This window comes from Galeopterus variegatus, unplaced genomic scaffold, assembly GCF_000696425.1.
Source record: "Galeopterus variegatus unplaced genomic scaffold, G_variegatus-3.0.2 Scaffold1845, whole genome shotgun sequence".
Lineage (NCBI taxonomy): Eukaryota > Metazoa > Chordata > Mammalia > Dermoptera > Cynocephalidae > Galeopterus > Galeopterus variegatus.
Genome location: NW_007727956.1, coordinates 112,026 through 133,734, shown reverse-complemented (window position 1 = coordinate 133,734; position 21,709 = coordinate 112,026). Strand labels below are relative to the sequence as shown.

At 36.4% G+C, this 21,709-nt stretch overlaps 1 protein-coding gene across 3 annotated transcripts in view; it reads left to right on the top strand.

Moving 5' to 3' along the window:
* The window catches only part of LOC103595786 (ADAMTS-like protein 1), a 211,985-nt gene extending 192,985 nt beyond the window's left edge, over positions 1-19,000 (top strand). The window contains exons 10-13 of one of the 3 annotated variants that reach the window (XM_008579263.1): positions 8,362-8,412; positions 13,283-13,487; positions 14,742-14,889; positions 18,748-19,000. In XM_008579263.1, the coding sequence (XP_008577485.1) occupies positions 8,362-8,412; positions 13,283-13,487; positions 14,742-14,889; positions 18,748-18,836 (493 nt within the window). In that variant the 3' untranslated portion in view covers positions 18,837-19,000. Of the gene's footprint in view, positions 1-8,361; positions 8,413-13,282; positions 14,435-14,741; positions 14,890-18,747 lie in introns of those variants that run through there. The other 2 variants (XM_008579265.1, XM_008579266.1) reach the window with 2 other exon arrangements.
* The last annotated feature ends 2,709 nt before the right edge of the window (positions 19,001-21,709 follow it).

Here is a 21,709-nt window from a genome sequence, read left to right as displayed (position 1 = left end):
TCCCTGGCCAGGGACCAAATTATCAAAAAAAAAAAATCTCAGAATTGAATCTTATTACAAATGTAAAAAAGTACTCTGCATTGAGAGAGGCAGCATGTGTATAGTAGGCATGTGAAAACCTGGATTCTTATGCTAACTTGGTGACCTGCTAGTCAATGGCAATATAGCCTGGTGGTTGGGAGTGGGAGCTTTACAGTAAAATTGCCTGGCTTGAGATCCTGGCTCTGCCACTTACTAGTTGAGTAGCCTTTGGCAAATTACTTATTCTCACTAAGCCTCAGTTTTTTCATCCTGGGAAGTGAGTACTTAACAGTACTTACCTCATAAAGTTGTCATGAAGAATAAATGGCTTAATACATTTAAGGAGCTTAGCAGAGTGCCTAACACATGATAAGCACTCAGTAAGTGTTTGTTGATGCAGCTATCAGCTATTATGGCTAAGATCGTGGTTGTGATAATGTTGGTGTTGCCTCTGAGAAACTCCTAAAATCTCCAGAAATCAGTTTGCTCCTCTATGAAAGGAAAAGATAGAACTCTAGAATTCTATATAGGTCTAAAAAGGTGGTGCTCTGTATGTTGCTTTAACAACAGGAAACATAATTCCTAGGAAAATATCACCTTGAAAGTAAATCACACTTATCAGATTTTAAAAATATAGTGATCATGAGAAATTAAGAGAATTAGCAACTCTTGAAATCGTCATTCACTAGTGTATGACTCTCACTTAACCAGCTGTGAGACATTGCCATTTAATTCACAAGGGATTTATGCCAAGTATGTCTCCAAAAAGGAAAACTCATATTAAGGACTAGAAAATGGTTGACTTATTTAGTAATTAAGGTATAATGAAATGTTTTCTTAGTCATGGAGGTCTTTCAGTTTTATTACGTTACATAAAAGATTTAGAACAGTAATGACCTTCTTTTGATCAACCTCATTTAAATATACTGTTTTGAGCAGCTAATGAGTAAGCAATAAGAAAAACCACCAGAAAATCTTATTTCCACTTTTCTGCATTATTTATAATGAGAAAAATAAAAGCAGAGTTCAGTGTTTTTTAGGATGCATGATCATACCTTTCCCAAGCTTCCAGTTTCAGTCAATGATAACTCAGTTATCAGAGCAATTCACTTCTTCTACCAAGCCCGCTCATCACTAACAGTAAAATCACTAATAGTAAGATCACTTCTTATATTACATTATTAAGTTTTTTAAAGTGTAATTATTTTTGTAATTCTTTTAATTAGCCTGTGAGTTAACAGAATAGGTATTGTCTTCATCCTCGTTTTAAATTTCAATTTATCAGTTTAAAGCCGTGTGACTCTACTAGCTAAGTGACTTCTTTTCTTAGCTTCTCTAGCCCTGTTTTGCCATCTGTAAAATGAATAGAATATTCCTGTCAGACAATAACTGGGAGGGTTAAATGAAATAATGCAAGTAAAGCTCTTAGCAAGGTGCCGAGCACTCAGCAAATGTCAGCTATCATTATTAAATTGATACCCAAACCAATAAAATGACTTGCCCAATGTCACTTCTAATTGAAGCTTATAAGGTGCTTTCACATTCATTATCTCATTTTAGTTTTACAATCCCTAGGAGGTTAGCAGGCCAGAGATTGTCATCTATATTTTACAGAACGAGAAAACTGAAGCTCAGGGCGGGTAAGTGACCTGCCCCAAGTTAGGATGGGCAAAAGCAGGCTGGAATGTGGATCTAAGTGCTTCCAGTTCCAGAGCATCTCCTATACTACATAAACCAGGTAACCTGATCTCTGGTGCCACCATATCCCACAGTCACCCCTGTTCTGCATGATGCCTTCAGCAGCCTGTGAGGTCTAGTTCACAAGCCAACATAGGGACCCCACGCCCACCCCCAGTCAGCACAGAACTGCAACTGTATCAGTGCAAAGTGTGGGTGTTGGGATTGACCACACGCTGGGTTAAGCAAGCCTCTTTCTTCTGAGCATATATACTGATGTTTACTCAAATCAAACAATAGCCAAACCATTCAGTACAGGAAGAGGTAAACAAAGCCCAAGGAAATATTAGTCCCACTTATTTAAGAGCAGTTCAGAAATTGCATTCATTGATATCAAGAACGGTTAACTCCAGAAATGTATATGTGAGAAAATTTTTTGTCATTTGACCCAAAATATTAAAACTATCCAGCAGTTCACTTTATAGCAGAAAACGAATTTATGTCTAAAACATTCACTGGATGATGATGCAGGCTCCTTTTGGTCTGGTTCCAGTGCAGCCCAGGTAAATGAATGTTACTCAACAGTTACCATGGTTTTTAAAAAATTTGGACCAATTTACAGAGAATTTTCTCATTTATTGGATCCCAGCTTATTTCTGTAAATTTTAGGGAAACCTGCCATGTTTCATGAAGTCACCAAGTGTTAGAGGAGAAGGATTTTGAAATAATTATCTTTGTCCAGTGGTTTTCAAGCTGTGGCCCACAGAGCTCTGAGTTCTGCCCTCAGCAGCCACTAGGAAAGGGCAGGTACGATATAGTCTGATGGCATGGGTTTCCAGGCACGCATTCTTATTTCATCCTAAAACTTCTGATCTCGTCTAATACTTAGATTTGGCAGAAGTCCAGATTTAAGGTACTCAGGATTACATAGAGAGCAGGTAGCAGAGAGGAATACTGACCTTTCATCTCCTTACTTCTCAGGTGGTCCTTTTCCTCATTGTGCTGTGATCCTTTGTGCTCTGCTACTCATATCTCTTAAAACTTTTTATTACGTCTCTCCAATCACATTCTAAGCTGTTGCTTAGGAAGAGGTTGGTTTCTATTTCCCTGGAGTTGTCTAGAGAAGATGGAGCACCATCATCTGTGCCAGAACTCCTACCACCCACAATTTCATTCATTTTTTAAAATTTAGTGCCTATCCTGTGCCAGGTTCTGTGCTGGTGCCATGGCAAAGGCAAAGAAGAATCAACTAGAGTCTGGGCCCCAACACTGACCAGGGCGAGTTGAATTGCACGGTTACAAAGCAGCATGATATCTGAAAGACACATGAGACAGAAAGGAAAGAGAAGATTTTTGAAAAGCTTTTGTAGTTATTTCTGGGAGATACCTAATAGAAAGAAACAAGTTAAGCCAAGCAGGCTAGAAGCACTGTCGTTGTTCATCTCTCTTTTCTCTGTCTCACATCAACCAATCACCCCTGCTTGCCTGAGCAGCCTTCCTAAACTGCCAAACCACTCACCAAAGCAGACTGTCCTCTCTCAACAACAGCAGAGCTAGCAAAACACAAGTAGTGCAACTAAAAAAAGTGGCAGTTTGGGAATTTCTCTTCTCTTCTTTTCTCTTTTTAACCTTGTTTTTGTTTTCTGGTTTGTTTTAATTCTGGGTATTAGTTGGCTTTCTTGCTTGTGTCTCTACACTAATGAGATGATTTCATTCAATGAATACATACTGATCACCTGTGCAGGGCACTGGCCTAAGAGATACAGTAAATAACTAATATAGATTCTGCCCTATTGTGTTAAACTAAAGAACAGCTTGTGCATAGTTAGAAGTTAGTACATAGTTAAAAGTGATGAGAGGAGTTAGTGTTAGGAGTGTTTGGAAGAAGGAGAGAGAATTTCTGGCTAGATAAGAGAAAATTAGGCAAGACTTTAAAAGAGGTATCATTTGCCTAAGAAATTTCACTGGGCTTCATAGAGCCACTTAAGCGAAGAAGGAGAGAGAATTTCTGGCTAGATAAGAGAAAATTAGGCAAGACTTTAAAAGAGGTAGCATTTGCCTAAGAAATTTCACTGGGCTTCATAGAGCCACTTAAGTCTTTTGAGTTGCAAAGTAAAATATCAATTGCTATGAGAGCAATGAGAAGGCTGGATTGGAGAAATCAACACCTGCCTGCAGAGAGATTTGTTAGGAGACTGGTGCAAAAGGGCCCAAACTTGTGTTGGGAGGAGATGTATTTGGCCAGTGTTGCTGGTGCTGAGGTGACTGGAAGAACTGAGTGCCTGTAGGGAACATGGGAAAGAGAAGCAAAGATGTCCTACAGTACGTAGGGTAGATGGGAGCATGACAGTTCCCTGGACAGTAAGAGAGATCACAGGAGAAGACGACATTTGTAAGGGAAGATATTGGATTGTCTGGGATGCACTGAGCTTGAAAGGCCTAGAGCATATCCAGCTGTTAGGAAGTCAGAAATGAGGATCAGCAGCTCAGAAGTGGCAAGAGGTCATGAGAGATTTAGTAAGAGAGACCATGGAGACCACGAAAGGGTCTCTTTATGGTTCACTTCCATTATAAAAAGGACCCCCATAAATTAGGTGCCCATACATGTATGGGAATATAACTCTGTACCCCATAAATATGTACAATCAATATGTTTCAATTAAAAGATAAATTCCCTAATAAAAAATAAATTAATTTTTAAAAATTTTTAATTAGGTGCCCATGGAGTTAGTTACATTAGGATTTTTCTTGGAGAGAGAGAGTTATCACAATGTGTAAGTGCCACACTGAATAATGTGACCCTAATTTTGGCTTGATTTTTAAAGTCAGGGATACTTTTCTAAAGTAGCATCTTAGATCATTTCTATACAAAGACTCAATAACCTTTAAGTGACATGTGGAATTTGAGGTGATGGCCTCATTTCATCCATTTATATCATAGTTCCAAATGTTTCTGTTTTATACTGTCGTAGATATGAACGTTGTTGCATTTGAATATTCTAACTGCAGTAACTGTAAAAGGTAATACATTATAGAAAACTTGAAAAACATAAAAAGAAAGCAAAATACATCCATAATCCAAATACTAGTAACTAACCACTCTTGTAAGGTGTTTTTTCTAATATGTATGTGTGCGTACATATATATACATGTGTACACGTGTGTATATATGTGTATGTGTGTACATACAGACACATATATACATACTTTATGAAAATGATTGTATAGATGATATATGAACACACAAATTTTCTTACTGTTGTGAATCATATTGTACATTCTATTTTGTATTTAATTTTTTTCAGTTGATATTACATTTGAGCATTTTTCAAGGTCATTAAAATGCTTCAAAAAGCTTTATGTTTATATGCTGCATAACATTTCATTATATGAACCTGTCATAACATTGAAGCATGCTCCAAGCACTGGATGGTTCAGTAAGCCGGGAACTGTAAGAGGAGGAAGTGGGGTGTCTCTTCTGCTTACACCACAGCACTCCAGAACTCTCACTTCCTCACCCTCACTTCTCACCACCACCACCCTTGATGACAGGGGTTTTAGATGGGAGTCATGTCACCGCCCAGCACAAGAAGCGCGAGAGTGGTCAGGATGGTTAAGGCAACGGAGAATGATTAGTTCTACCCTCAAGCCAACTGTTTTTTATAGCTCTGCTTTGTGATCATTTTTAAAAGTCATTTTTGCCTCCCTCGCCATTCCGCACATTTTCAGACACATGTCTGAATGCATAAATACATCCATACACACCCAAAGCGAGACCTAAATATGGGAACTTTTTAATACCTAAATTACATACCGTTTCATTATTCCTCCTAATGTACACTTTGCCTAAGAAAAAAGCAAAGTGTCTTATAGGTAAGCGATGGGAAGTTAAGTTTGTGTGGTGAAAGTCTGGCTGTGGCAGGGAGCCCCTGAGAGCGCAGAGCCGTGCACACGAATATGCATTAACAGGACTGGACAGAGAACCATTGTTTTGATATCTTTCTGTTTTCACAGGTGCCAAAGAGTCATTTTATGAGTCTTCACCATGACCCAAGCCATAGAAAGACAAATATAGCTGTAGTTTTGCTGAATCCAGGTTTAAAGCTCCTTGTTCAAACAAAAACATAATTTCTAAATCAGTCCAAAGCAAAGCCCAACATCTTAAATTCTGTACACTCCCCTTTTTATTCCCTTTCTTCACGTCACCTTGTCTCCTTCAACATTATTGTGTCCATTTTAAATATCATCAGCTGATAAATCAATTGACAGAGATCTGCAACAGTCCATTCTAATATTGAAGATGACAAATTATAGCCATAAATGTTTTCGGGAGAGAAGACAATGGTATGCATTTCTGCACTTAGAAATTGATGTGGGCATGAATAAAGGGTCAGGTAAAATATAACTTCAAAGTCAATTTGATTTATTCCTTGATTTACTATTATTAGGTAACAATGTAGTTCCAAAGTTATTAGACGGACTCTGGAAGGTTGGCATTCTTTAAAATATAGTCCTTTTAGGAAGAAAATTTCCTTAATTACTAGATGTAAAAATTATTGGAAAGAGATCACATGATCCTAATAAAAGGCAGGATTAGGCTTTCATTCGATTTCTTGACTGTCAGAAGGTAGAAAAATAGGCAATTTAACTCAAAAAACAGGGAGAAAAGTTTAATGTAACTTCATTCTTATGTTAATGAGCCCATTTTGAGTGTGCCCAAAAGGCAGCATCCAGTTTCATGGACATTGTTATTTAAGGACAACACACAGGTTGTCCAGGACCCCTCACGGATACCAAAATCCTGGGATGCTCAAATTCCTGATATAAAATTGTGTAGTATTTGCATATAAGTTAGTCACATCTTCCCATATACTTTAAATCATTTCTAGGTTACTTATAATACCTAATACAGTGTAAATGCTATGTAAATTGTTGTTATACTATATTGTTTTTCATTTGTATTATTTTATATTGTTGTATTGGTATTTTATTATTGTTTTTTTTTTTTTTTCAAGTAGTTTTGATCCCCAGTTCGTTGAATCTGTAGAAGCAGAACAGCAGATATGGGAGGGGCTGACTGTATAGAAAATTTAGTCATGCAAAACAAACTAATTAATTAGTACACCAATGATTTTCCCTTCTGGGAATAGGTATCTATCTTCATATCTTTGTTTGCCATTTTCTTTAAAAACAAATATAATTTCTCTCATGCATCTCCTTACCTTTTAGTAATTTCTTCAGAAAGTATACAGGCCTCTTTATCCCTCCCTCTTTCCTCCTTACCTTTCAAAATCCCCACTTTTATCTTTCTGATCCACATTATAACCAGTTAACTCTTTTTACCCAAACTCTTGGGTTTGTTAGCCATTAAAAAAAAAATACTTTATCATTCTATATCAGAGGAGGTCAAAACGAAAGTCTTAGTTTATCTATTTAAATATAAACATATTTATGTTGAATATATAGATATTATATAGATCTGTAAATATCTATATACTCATCCACCCATCTATCTCAAGGGTACAGATGGAATACATAGGTTCCTTCAGTACTCAAAAGAGGGGCTTCTCATTTGTTAGTTGCAAAATAAGCATCTTCTGCTTATGCCCTGCCAGGCTCTGCCTGTGTGTGTTGAGCTCTCTCCATCTCCCACTCTTGTTGGAGGCTGTGTTGCACTAGCCCTCTCATCCAGAACCCGTAAGCCATAAATCCTCCACAAGCCAGAGGACTGGGCTTCAGCAAGGACCCAGTCTTACCAATCGGAGGCATTAGTTGAAATCGGTGAAGTACATTGGCATAGTTTATTGGTGTCCTAAAGGCTTTGGGGACTTCCACACAACTTATAATGTCATTTCTTACAGTTTCCTTAACTTCTCCTCTGTCTCTAAACCTCACACGTTTTTCAGGTGCTAGATACACTAACAACAGTCACAACAATCACAACCACCACCATAATAATAGTTAATACTATATAACATTTTATAGACCACAAAAAAATCTTTCATATTTAGTATGTTATCTTCACTGCCTACTTTTATTTTGGTAGGGAACTTGTTTTTGCTAATAGTTGCCTACTATGTTTAGTAGTTCCCCCTCTCCTTATAAAATACCCACATGGCTGCTTTCCAGGTATTAATAAAAATCTTGCACGATGCCAAGAGAAGAAACCTATTTGCTAATGCACGTTATATAGTATTGCCAATTCTAAGGTACATATTCTCCTGCTTAAATAACTCTCTCTTTCATCAGAAGTGAGACAATAGCTGTAATTGCTTGGTGAGCATCTGGAAGTAACATTAATAATAATGATAATAATAATGACCTCATAGGATATATAATTTGGGGGATTAAAGAACATTTACAAGCTTATTGTGTCATAGTTAATGATGAGGTGCCAAGTGTTCTTGCCACCACCTTTTCCAGTGGTATTTCCTGCTTGGATCAGAGAACTAATTATAGTAAATGGTGCACTTTCAAAGAACTTGACCCATCCTAAAGCATATGCTAGCATAAAGTATTAAACTGTTTCAGTGTTGTTTTTCAGAGACGATTTATTAATGTTGTTTTGCATTTGTATAAAAACTTTGTATAATGTAATCATTTAGTGTTTATTTTATTGTGTGTACCTTCTACTCAGAGGGTTGGCATTATTGTTCCTAACAGTGACGGATACAAGCAGATCATGCCTTATGACCTCTACCATCCCCTTCCTCGGTACGTAAATCAATCACCCTGATGTTAGAATTAGCAAATCAGTTTTCTGCTGCTTTTTAAAATATATATATATATACATATATAGAGATTCTGTGTTCTTCTGTAAAAATAAGATGGTAGATGGTATATTTTGCAATCCATCCTGATTTCTGCTTTTAAATAATACTGCCCTATTCAGACTGTAAGCTTGTCATTCAAAAACCATTTTAAGATAGGATCATGTTACACAGGAGTGGACACAGTTATTCACTCTCATTAGATACAGTGTATGGGTTTATATTATGTCTTTCTTTAACTCTCTTTGTCCTTTTCTATGTTTCCTCTGCAATCGGACCCCAGTCATTAAAGCACTGTTGCTAACTGTTAAACAAACACTGCCTAAAGTATTATTGCAATACCACGGATGTGGAATTCCAGATGTGGTATTATTCTGCACAGGGGCTTTAAATGTTCTCTTTATTTCAAAAAATTATAATTAAATACGAAAGGCATTTTTTTCATATCTTTATTATTCAGAACATTTGGGGGGACTTATTTTTCTAAAACATAAAATTTGATGTGCTATGTTGCTTTTTTAAAGTATAACATTTTTTAAAACTAGGAAAAATAATGAAAGTAATTCAGGAACTTTTAAAAGAACTTGTTCTCTTTATAATATATTCATAAGAAAACTGGAGAAGCTGAAAAATATACTAGCTACTGAGAATGTTGCCTGCCACATTGGAAATACCTCCACAGATAGCAGAAATTAGAATTGGGTTTGAAATAGACCTTGGCTCTATTTTCTTTGCTTATTTGGCCCTCAGGGAGTCAGCTGCTATTTAGCACTAAAGGTTTAAATCAGATTATAAATAGTTAGAATAATCCATAGTACTTTGCCCAGTCCCAAACTAAACCAAGCCCAGAAAATCATCTTATTCTGAACTGTAAAATAAAGCAAGATTTGGTTGAAAATCTCAAAAATCCTAATGAATTAGAATCCAAGTACAGGTTCCTTGAGGTCATCTAGTCCAACTCCACAGGGATGCTTTATTCTCCCCATTCCTTCCACAACAGCCATACCCACACATTACAGATATGTAAACATATATATTCACACAGATTTGCATTCATATATTTTTAATTTACATGTGTACATACACATATATCGATATTTTTATAATATGTACACACCAGTGCAAGTTGTTGTCTACTGTCTGCTTAAATACTTCCAGTGACTGGTAGGGAACTCACTTTTTATCATTCTACTGGTAGCATGGAGAGAGGGGGATTTGATTTGTACTAGATACAGTTGTTAAGTTTTTTCACCAAGTGGCTACCTCATTCATTAGTCAGCTCTCTTCCACTTTCCCTATGACTGTATTGATAAAGACGATAAATGACTTTAGAATGCTCCTGATGTATTATTTTGCTAGTTTGATCCAGAGCTCTTCTTGAAAAAGATCTAATAAAAATATCAAAAGATTAACTTAACTGAACCAAGATTTTATTTGATTTCAATTTCTGTATCTGTAAAATCAGTATTCATGGGACACGTGTATCTGTTGTGTGAAAGTCACAGGCAAAGTTAGGTGTCAGGCGTGAGCAACCTCAAGTTTATGTTTTCCTTTGATGGCAGCCCTAGATTTCTGTCATATCTATGGTCTCTTGTGTTCATATTTCTCTGGCATACTAGTGCCTATCTTAAGTTAAACTTTATTTCTTATAGATTAGGATATCCCCAAAATGTCTAAAGCCCAGTGGTATGTTGAAACTATCCTTCTTGATGTTTGCTGCACCATGTCCTGTGTACACATTTAGTATGTCCAAGCATCACAGTGGGAAAGGACAGTTAGCCAATAAACAGACTGTATTACTTACTCCTTGCACTTCTGTTACTGAACTAGCTCTAAAGTTAGATATTCCGCTTTACTGGTAAAGTCTTAGTAAGTGGATGCTAATAATGTGTTTTCATTTTATAGGAAGAGTTAAGGCTCAAAAGTGTTCTCAAATGGCATCTACCCACTGATCAGAAAAGTCAAAGGCTTTACTTATTTAAATTATTTAACTGGGTTTAAGACCACAAGTATAGATACAAAACACAATGAATTTTTAGATTGTTCCTTTCTGCTTTCGGTCTTTGACTGTAACACATATCCAAACATAATACAAGATGTATACAATTCTTATGATTCATAATTAATATACATCACTCTTCTACATCCTTCTTAACTCTGAGAATTTCTTAAACACATTATGTGTTTATGATTCATAATTAATATACATCACTCTTCTACATCCTTCTTAACTCTGAGAATTTCTTAAAATAAACACATTATGTGTTAAAAAAAATTAAAAGCCAAAGGAGTTAAAATATATGATATATGAATTCATCTAATGTTCTTCCAGGACAAGATTCTTGGATATGTCTTTTTTGTTTTCCAAGCACTTACCTGGACACTGTTTTAAAATCTTCTGACTGATGCCTTCTCTCAGCTTTTGTAATACTTTCTTTAAAGCGCCCAGACATGTTTTGCCATAAAATTCCACATAATCCTATTATTATACAAGGATTCATGTGATAATTTTTAACACATAGAACTGTAGTTATATCCTGGAATCATACTATAAATTCTTTTTTTTTTTTCCTTTTTGTCTTTTTTCGTGACCGGCAACGGATCGCAACCCTCAGTGTCGCGCCCGTACCGGACCGGGACCGGCAAGGGATCGCAACCCTCGGTGTTGTGCCCGCACCTCGCTCAGCCAGTGAGCGGCCGGTCTGTATGTGGGATCCGAACCCTCGGCGGGAGCGCTGCCGCACTCCCAAGCGGCGCACTGTAGCAGTGCGCCACCAGGCCGGCCCCCATACTATAAATTCTTAAAATAATATTAGCCTCGTTTGTCTTTCTGTGATCAGTGACATGAAAAAGGATACTTATTACCATTTGTGAAATTACACTATGGTCAGGTCCAAGTGTTGAGACAGAAATTAATCACTCTCCCTTTAGAAGGGTCAAGTTTAGGGATTTTAGAGTACAAATTAGAAAATATGCTCTTTTATGGCATCTTAATATTCTAAGAGATTAAATAGACATTCAAAAACATATTCCTACTTCACTGTCAGATCCAATGTGACTATGTACTTATACATTCAGCCCAATTTCCATCTGAATCAGGCCTGTTATCCACCTCCAGAAGGAAGCCCCCAGAGATTTACATGGAGACAAATGAGAATTGGTCTAACTCTTTTGGAAGAGAAACTCTCTACAGAGCTACTTGATCTTTTGAAAGAGATCAGAAAGTCTCCTAAGGGCTAAACAGAAAGCCTCAGTTTCCCCATAATGACATTTTCTTATGTGTCTCTTGGGGAAATATGCATAAGAAAATATTGTATTTGGCAGCATGTTTTGGCTGTTGGCAGTGGCAATAAAAGTTGTTGCCTAAACTTAAACACTGCAGAGAAAATGTGGAAGAAAGCCCTCCATAACTGGGAAACACACGTTATCCAGGCTCATGCAGGAAAGAAATCAAGCTCACAATGTACATGAAATCCTACTTATAGAATAATTAATGTCTCTGTAGTATGCCTGTGCAACATTTTAAAATTTCACTATTCAAGTGGATCAACTCAGTGACATTTTGTAGATAGATAGATATAGATATACATATAGATATAGATATAGGTATAGATATAGATATAGGTATAGGTATAGATATAGATATAGGTATAGGTATAGATATAGATGTAGGTATAGGTATAGATATAGATAGAGGTTTAGGTATAGGTATAGGTATAGATATAGGTATAGGTATAGGTATAGATATAGATGTAGGTATAGATACAGATGTAGGTATAGATATAGATATAGGTATAGATATAGATATAGGTATAGGTATAGATATAGGTATAGGTATAGGTATAGATATAGATGTAGGTATAGATACAGATGTAGGTATAGATATAGATATAGGTATAGATATAGATATAGGTATAGGTATAGATATAGGTATAGGTATAGGTATAGATAGAGGTATAGATATAGGTATAGATATAGGTATAGGTATAGATATAGATATAAGTATAGGTATAGATATAGGTATAGGTATAGATATAGATGTAGGTATAGATATAGATATAGGTATAGGTATAGATATAGATGTAGGTATAGATATAGATATAGGTATAGATATAGATGTAGGTATAGATATAGATATAGGTATAGATGTAGGTATAGGTATAGATATAGATATAGGTATAGGTATAGATATAGGTATAGGTATAGATATAGATATAGATATAGGTATAGATACAGATATAGGTATAGATATAGGTATAGGTATAGATATAGATATAGATATAGGTATAGATACAGATATAGGTATAGGTATAGGTATAGGTATAGATATAGATATAGGTATAGATATAGAAACTACGGGAAGAAGGACTGAGGATCGAACTTCCACCTGTGATATAGGTATAGGTATAGATATAGATATAGATATAGGTATAGATACAGATATAGGTATAGATATAGGTATAGGTATAGATATAGGTATAGATATAGATATAGGTATAGATATAGAAACTACAGGAAGAAGGACTGAGGATCGAACTTCCACCTGTTGAGTAGGTTACAGACAGCACAGATGTCCTTGTGGACAGCTCTCAAAACTAATCTCTCACACGTGTGTAGAGCTTCATGGTTTACAGAGCACTTTTGCCAACGCTGAATCCTTCCCTCTTACTTGTCAGATTTCAGGCAATAGATGGCTTTGGTTCTCTCAGAACCTGGTTTTCCCATAGGCCCTGGGAATGGGGTGGGTCTGACAGGTCACTGAGGAGATCTGGCAATGTGCATGTCTGCCCTGATGACTCCCCTTGCTTCTGTAGGTGGGAGGCCACCCCGTGGACCGCGTGCTCCTCCTCGTGTGGGGGGGGCATCCAGAGCCGGGCAGTTTCCTGTGTGGAGGAGGACATCCAGGGGCATGTCACTTCAGTGGAAGAGTGGAAATGCATGTACACCCCTAAGATGCCCATCGTGCAGCCCTGCAACATTTTTGACTGCCCTAAATGGCTGGCACAGGAGTGGTCTCCGGTAACTGTGCCTTCTTTCTTTGTTCATTAGGAGAGTAAGTCCACTCTTCCCTCTCATCATCATGGCCCCACCGGGTACCCTGTGCAGCTCCACACTTCTCCTCTGGAGGTGTCTAGAAGCTTACCAGCTTAGCTCCTAGGAATGCCCCAAATCCAGCATGACCTAAAGTAAATGACTTCTTTTAATGTCTTTCTTCAAGTTACTTCAAGAAGCCTCTATTGCTGCCCAGATAAAGTTCCCTCAAATGGCACGGGGCAGAAAATGTCTTTCAAGAGCAATTGAGACTGAATGACTTACCCTGAATCTGTAAAAGCTGCTTCGATGATAGAGCTCAGTAGACCAGAAGTTTGATTTCAATTTTTATTGACTATACTCTGTCTATATCCAAGGAGGGTCTGAGTGGATTAAAATTTAAACTGTGTATATTATTCATTGGGGGGCAAAAAGGATGAAATTAAAATAGTACAATAAAGCAGGAGAATTAAAACCAAAGTATTATGGACATTAGGAAACCTGCTGTAATCAAACATAAAATGTCATTCCAGGTTTCCTGGCTACTAATACGAAAAGAGAAATGGCAAAGGAGATAGAAAGAGGATGAAATAAACATTGTGCCCTCAGCCATAGAAATGACAAAAGACTCTTCTCTGAGATGTGGCTTTGTGCCAGCAGACCAGAGCTGTGACTTTTTTTTATATCTAGACACACTGTCAGACATTAAGAACCACTGGAGGTGCTATCCACATTGGGCCATTCAATCAGTTCCTTTAAACATTTTTTTTTTCCATTTCGATATAATCAATTAGATTATCCATGCTGTAATATAAATTAACTAGCAGTTTAAAATGTTTTATTATCCATTTGGGAGCTAGCATTTCCCATATTTTTGGACATAGCAGTCATTAGCAAAGTAACCACATAAAAATGCAGTTTGGGTAATCAAAATTGAACATACTCTACAGTTTCTTTTCTCCTTTTTGGTGCTTGACTTGAGACTTTGCACACAGTGGGTGCTTAAGGATTGTTGACTGATTAATCCAAAGCTAAGAAATTGAAAGTGATTTAATTTTCAGCCAGCTTCACCTCAAGTAGCCAAACAGGATAAAGATCTCATGACTGGTAAGAACAGGTATAAACCCACCAGCAGTCCTCATATAAAAAGGAGTCTGTATATAAAAAGTATCAGGTGGGAAGTGAAGAAAAGTAAACAAGGCTTTGCCTATGAGTCTCCTCTCTCTTGCGATCTCTTTCCAGTGCACGGTGACGTGTGGCCAGGGCCTCAGGTACCGTGTGGTCCTCTGCATCGACCATCGAGGAATGCACACAGGGGGCTGTAGCCCCAAAACAAAGCCCCACATCAAAGAGGAATGCATCATACCCACTCCCTGCTATAAACCCAAAGGTAACTTGACAAGTGCTCTACTACCAGTCTGTTGATGGTTATGTGTATTCAGATACTGGTTTTAAACTTGGGGGATATTTTTAAGTATCCCAAGTATTCTTAGTAACAATTCATTATAACTTAGACTCTACTAAATGGTCTTGATTCTTTTTTAAATCTTTCAAATGGTTTTGATTGCAAATTTTGACTAAGGATTACGTGTAGAAATCTATGCAATTATCTCCTTAGTCATAAAATTGTTTGAAGATTGTTACTAAAAAATATTAGATACTCATATATCTGCTTAAAGGGCGACTAGATAGTATAGAAATATATGTTATGATTTACTATACACATTTCTTGCTATTAAAAATAAGGGAGTGGGTCAGAATGTGTCTACTTTGCTAAGTCTGAAATACACTGGGACATCTCATACTTTGAACTAATGAAACAGAAAACTTGTTTTTCATATGGAAAATTAAAACATAAATATGAGACTGAATTCCAGGCCATAATTTGAAATGAAAATTCAAAACATATCAGAATATAATAGATATTGCTAATAATTTATTAAAAAGAAATTTTAGAAAAGTTCTATGTAGTGAGAAAGATGTATTGTAATTATTTTAGGACTCTCCGATTAGCATGAATACTAATCTGATTTCCATGCTAGAATTGTAACTAGTCTGTGTGAGTGAGATAGAAAAATCCAAAGTCACAAACCATTCAAAAAAAAGAACTCTTTATCCTCCAATTTATAACATTAAATATTCCCTTTTCTTTCTTAATTTGTTCCATTAAATTTCCCAGAAAATGAGCTACAACGTAGCTCTTTATTATACTATAGGTTGCCCTTGGTGAGAATGAATGACATTATGAAATCTAAGTTAATGATATAAAAGGAAAGCAAAAAACAAAACATAACAGAAATCCTGATTAATTTTAACAAATGCATCTCTCATCTTAAAATGGGGATAATTACAATATCTACCTCAGAGATCATGTGAGAATTAAATGAGATATAATGTAAATAGGGTGCTTAGCCTTGTGCCTGACATATAGTAAGTTCTTTGTAAATGTTACCTTTAACTCTTGACTGTCATTAATGTCCTCAAATATGGGAGAAGGTGGCCACAGGTACATCTGACAGAATTCAGTTCAAATCCACAGTAAAGTAGTACAAGCCCATTATTGGTGCCGTACTGAATGCTTCAGTATTGAAAGACACAGCTAGCTCATGCTGTCAGAGTGGGCTTCATTGACTGAGACATTTCATTGTGATAGATGAGGTAGTTGTACAATGATGTATATATAGTGTGTTAGTCTGTTTTTGTTGTTTATAACATTAGTACCTGGAACTGGGTAATTTATAAAGAAAACAAAATTTATTGCTTGCAGTTTTGAAGGCTAGGAAGTCTAAAGTCCAAGGAACATGTCTGGTGAGGGTTGTCTTGGTGGCATTAGTGACCCAGGAGTCTCACATGGCAGAAATGGCAGAGCAGAGAGAGACTAATCTCTCATGTGCTCTTCTTGTAAAGCCCTCAGAGCCACACCCCTGACCATTATTAATCCATTCACTATGGCTTGGTCCTACAATCTAATCACCTCTTTAAGGCCCAACCTTTCAATTACCATGATAGGATTTCCCACCCTCTGTAGTTACAGTGGGAATTAAGCTCCTAATGTATGGACTTTGGGGGACACGGATTAGTCAGTCCACAGCATATAGGTACCATGTTGCTGTGTTTAAAATATTAGTGAATCATTTTGGCTTTGCCAGCTTTACGTGTCTCACTCCCTTTGTTTTCTGGCTATAAACAATTGCTGCACGAAACAAGGGCCCTTTGTCAAGTTGATAAACATCCATATCTGGCCCAGGAGTCAGGAAAACAGAAAGACAATGCAGTGGAGTTAGAGCAATTGTAGTCCCAGAGGCTGTTTCATGCCAGCTAGGTGTCAGCAGATCAGGAGTGTCATGTGTCAGCTGCAAAATGGCTGCTTCCTTCTTTCTGTCTTTCACAAAAATGTCTTGTGGTTACCTAACTGGAAACATACAAGAAACAGAATTCTGATAATGTTTAAGATTCCTGTTTGTTTATTTAACAAATATTCGTTAAAAATTTGTATTTGTTGTTAAAAAAAAAAAAAAAGCAGACGAGCAGATCTAGGAAAAGTAGGTTGTGGGGAAAACAGGATAATTTAGTCAGGCTCCCTCAGCTCAGGTCTGGTTGGGGGTCGTGCAGCACATTTCTTGTAAACAAGCTGTGTGTGGGTGGAGTTAGTGTGCATGTGCACCCATGTATCTTTTTAGTTTTGTTGCTATTCTGTGTTCTTCAGTTTGTAAAGCAGAGCTGGCCACAGAGCTCATGTCTAAAAATAGAGCATGTTTGCTCTGCTGGCAGCTGCTCAGTTTCAGTTTTTCTTTGGACAGGTTGGGGGGAAAACAGGATAATTTAGTCAGGCTCCCTCAGCTCAGGTCTGGTTGGGGGTCGTGCAGCACATTTCTTGTAAACAAGCTGTGTGTGGGTGGAGTTAGTGTGCATGTGCACCCATGTATCTTTTTAGTTTTGTTGCTATTCTGTGTTCTTCAGTTTGTAAAGCAGAGCTGGCCACAGAGCTCATGTCTAAAAATAGAGCATGTTTACTATGCTGGCAGCTGCTCAGTTTCAGTTTTTCTTTGGACTTTGCCAGTAGCAGTTGAGTTTGAGTTTCTCTGTGGACTGCTTGGCTCATATTGTTGTGTGTGCTGAATAAAGACTATTCCTTCTTCAAAAAAAAAAAAAAAAAAAAAGAGAAACAATTGCTGCACATGAAGGACAAGGAGTGATGCTCCTAATATAAAATAGTCAATTATTCATTAGCTCTATCTTTACCAAACCACTTCATGGACAGAAAAACAGTTTGTGGTTAACTATCAAGAATGAAATCTGGATTTTCACAACTAGGGAGTGAGCCTGGCTCTCGAACGTCATTAAAATACCATATAATTCTATGGTGAATGCATATATAGACATATTTCTTTCATCTTGCAATTACATGTTATGAAACGGTGATAGAACTTCACTGGCTCATACTATAAAGGCAAATATGCCTATAAATGACCCTAATAAATATGTCAGAATGGGAATCTTGGCAGTTACTTCTGTAGGAGCAATTATAACCTCCCTTTTTCTTTTTGTATTCTGCAATTTTTCCCCCAGGAAATAGTTAGAAAGCTTGTTCAGAATTGTTTGGCCAAAGCTAGATAAATAGGTAAAACAAATCAAATTATGGATCATGGACCCCTAAGCTGTGCATATTTCAATTGTCATTGAGCCTTGGGGTGGTGTCGAATGAGTCACACATCTAAAGCAATGTTTTGTGAATTTCAGAGTGCCAAAGTTTGTTTTTGACAATGTGGCATAGATCACACTTAGCAAAAAGGCAAAAGAAGAAACCAAGTTAGAGTTTATGAAAATATCACAATATAGTTTACTGTACTTTGTGTTTGTTTTAAAAGGTAAATATCACTCTGTCTTTTCAATAGAAAATAGTGAAAAGATACTTTGATGATTCTTTATATGCATATTGAACTAGTGCTTCTATGGTTCTGACTTTCATCATAAATGGTCTTTTCTTTGCTATTCAACATAATAAAGGGGAAACATGTACCCCAAGTCTAGTATTATTAAACATTTTTAAAATTCAATTCTATTTTGCTTGATATAACCATCATCAGAGGCAGCAATTTACCTAAAAACTTATTATTTGTGGTTATCAACATAGTGATTTCTAAGTATAGTGCAAAACTAAGAACTGGCGAGGAGAAACAGGAATTCCCCTGAAATCCCAGATTGGTTTTAACCTCTTGTCTTTTATGTGCATGCACTTAATTCGCAGAGAAACTTCCAGTAGAGGCCAAGCTGCCGTGGTACAAACAAGCTCAAGAACTAGAAGAAGGAGCTGCTGTGTCAGAAGAACCCTCGTAAGTTTTAAAAGCACAATTGTTCTACCTTTGAAGCTGATTGTCTTAAAGAAAGCAGTGTCTCCCTGGTGGTAGCCTTTATGAGATCTGAACTAAGTGTAATCATCTTACCAAGGTTGAAATGAGGCTTTTTTTGGCTCTCTAATTAGAGATTAAACACATTTCAAAGTGTTTGTCAAAACTTATGGTTTATCTCTAAATACTTTTCCTGCTTTTGCCTAAAGTAAGAAAAGGAAGGCATAGTGCTTACCCTCTTCTCCAAAATCTGACCTCCTCTTTTCTCTTGTCAAGGGGCCAAAGGTGAGAAGGCCCAGGCTGCATCTGATGATGTTACGTGGATTTGGTGTGAAAGTCTGGGCACCTTTTCACACTCCTCATCTCTTGGCTTTGCAGTATAGCCACTCACAAAAACCAAAGTGTATGCAAAATATATCTGAGGGCAAGGGAAGTTTATTAGCTTTCTTTTCCTCTTCCTTGCTGGGATTGGTGTCAGGGGGAGACCCAGGTCTTTGCTGCACTTGGTCATGGTTCCATACCTACTCTGTTTTATCAAGGCCATGAAAATTTTAAGACCATTAGGCACAGATTTGCCAAATGCTTCAGAAGAGGAAACAAATAAGAGAGGCTAAAGTAGATTTATTAGTATATATTGATTCCTCTAGAAAACACTGTTAGGCATATTTGCTACATCATTTTTACAAATAAGGAAATATACTTCATTGACAAATTTCATCTATAACCAAAGCAATTTCTCAGGTTGAAGATTTTCTAGATTGATTCATTTAATTCACGGCTCTGTGCTGTTCACTGGGACTTAAAACATGTTACTCCCACTCTAGGAGTTCACAGTATAGCATGTAGGATATAAAATGGTTTCCAAATCCAACCCATAGTTTAAATTTTACTAGAGATATTAATTAACACTGTAACCTGTATATTCAAATGCATTAGAATTTTCCCAGATTCATCATGTTTGAATCTAAATCTGACATGGTGCGCCATGATTCTGTGTTCCTGAATCTTACTCTAAACAGCAAGAGATTCAATAGGAAATACAAAATATGGATTTGTGCAGTAACTAAAGATCATTTGTAAAGAAATGGTATTAGGTCACTTGATTTCAAAGAAAGATGGTGCATGCATTAGGTAACAGATTTTTTTACTTAAAGGAACAATTAAACAAAACATAAATAATTTCTGTACTATAAAGTTACTAAAGCAACTCTTTCTACTTCTTTTTAAGAAAAAGCAACTAACCATTGCAGAACTTTGGAGGAAAGACAGTGGCTAAAGATCACAATGCAACCTTTAAGTGAATATATAAAGGCTTAAAATTTTTGTCACTTTCCTGCTAGTACCTAGTGTGACAGGCCTTCTTGTTTCTGAAGAGGAAGTAAGCAGTTTTTTTAGAGGGGCATTAACTTCTTAATTCACTAAGGCCCTATTTAGACACAGAAAGATGCCATATAATTGGAGCTGGTTCCTTCTTATATGTATTCTTGGGTTAAATATGTTTAAAACCAAATATGTATTATTTTACCTAAATGATCTCTGCTCTCCTTGTACACTATATTTTTTCCTTCAGTCTACAGCATAATCCTAACTCTAATATTGCATTCTGACTAATGTTAAATAGTAACAAAGTTAAAATAAATAAAAACATCTTACATCCATAATTAAACATCTTTTCCATTATTAGATACCTCTCAAATGAAAGCTGTAAGTGGAGTTTAATGCTTCTACAGACGTATTACATACACCATGGTCAACCATATTTTGTAATGAGTGTTTTCCACTAAAGGTCTGATTAGGATGAATGATGTTTAACTTTAATCTTTATTAAGTCCCTAAAGTAGTTAAACACATACTTTCAGCCATTGAAACTTTAGACATATATTAGACTATTAAATTTTACTCTTAGTATAATGGAATTGCCATCTTGGCCTGATTAATCTGAATTGAAGTACATTGTAATTGGATTGCTGGTGCAGGATAAAGGAAATGTATACTATTATGCTCAGAACAATAATTACTTTTATACCAAAATGAAATAAATGACAGCTGTAGAATAATGTAAAGAAAGGTATATGGTTTCTACCTTTTAATACACTTTACATGTTTAGTGTACTGAACCCTAGGAAAGGTCCTAAGCGTCATATTAAGTTTTTCTGTTTTTATTAATTTTGGATTTAAAAAGCATAATTTTGCATAGTCTTAATCCCTTCTTCTTTTAAGCCACATAGAACAGTTTCTAAATGTCTGTAGCAACCTGTAATTACTTTGCAAAGTATAATGAAAAAATGATATACTGTCAGCAAGTCATCTCTTCCCCCCACCAGAGAGATTCACATTGCTTAAATTAAATGGTAATGTTTAGAAGTTGTGGCTGTCACTTCTGAACTGCTGCAGTAAAGCAGGAACAGTGCTCCAGACTATTATCTCCTGCTTCTGCTCCAGCTAATATTGCAGCTTTCTGTGGTAAGGCAGAAAATATCATTTATTTCCTGATATGGAATATGAAAATATTACCAGCAGCCTGTCTCATTAAGTGATACAGGAAAATTACTGAAGTCTTTAGCATAAGAAGATACCCCTATTGAATATTAGATAGTTTTAGTAACCCCAAAATGTAAGAAAAAGATTGGTTAGTACTCTGTCCAAAAATACAGTATGTTGGAAAGCAACCACTCTACAATATGTTCAGGAAAAAACTATGATTAAAACATGAAAAACTGAATTGTCAAGAAATAAGTAAAACTTCATAGAACAGAAGAATATACTAACATTGTGGTTCCACCAAACTAAACACCATGCAGAAGATACAAATACAGATATCAGTTTCATAGAATCACTGTGGTAAGTATGGAGACTGGATCA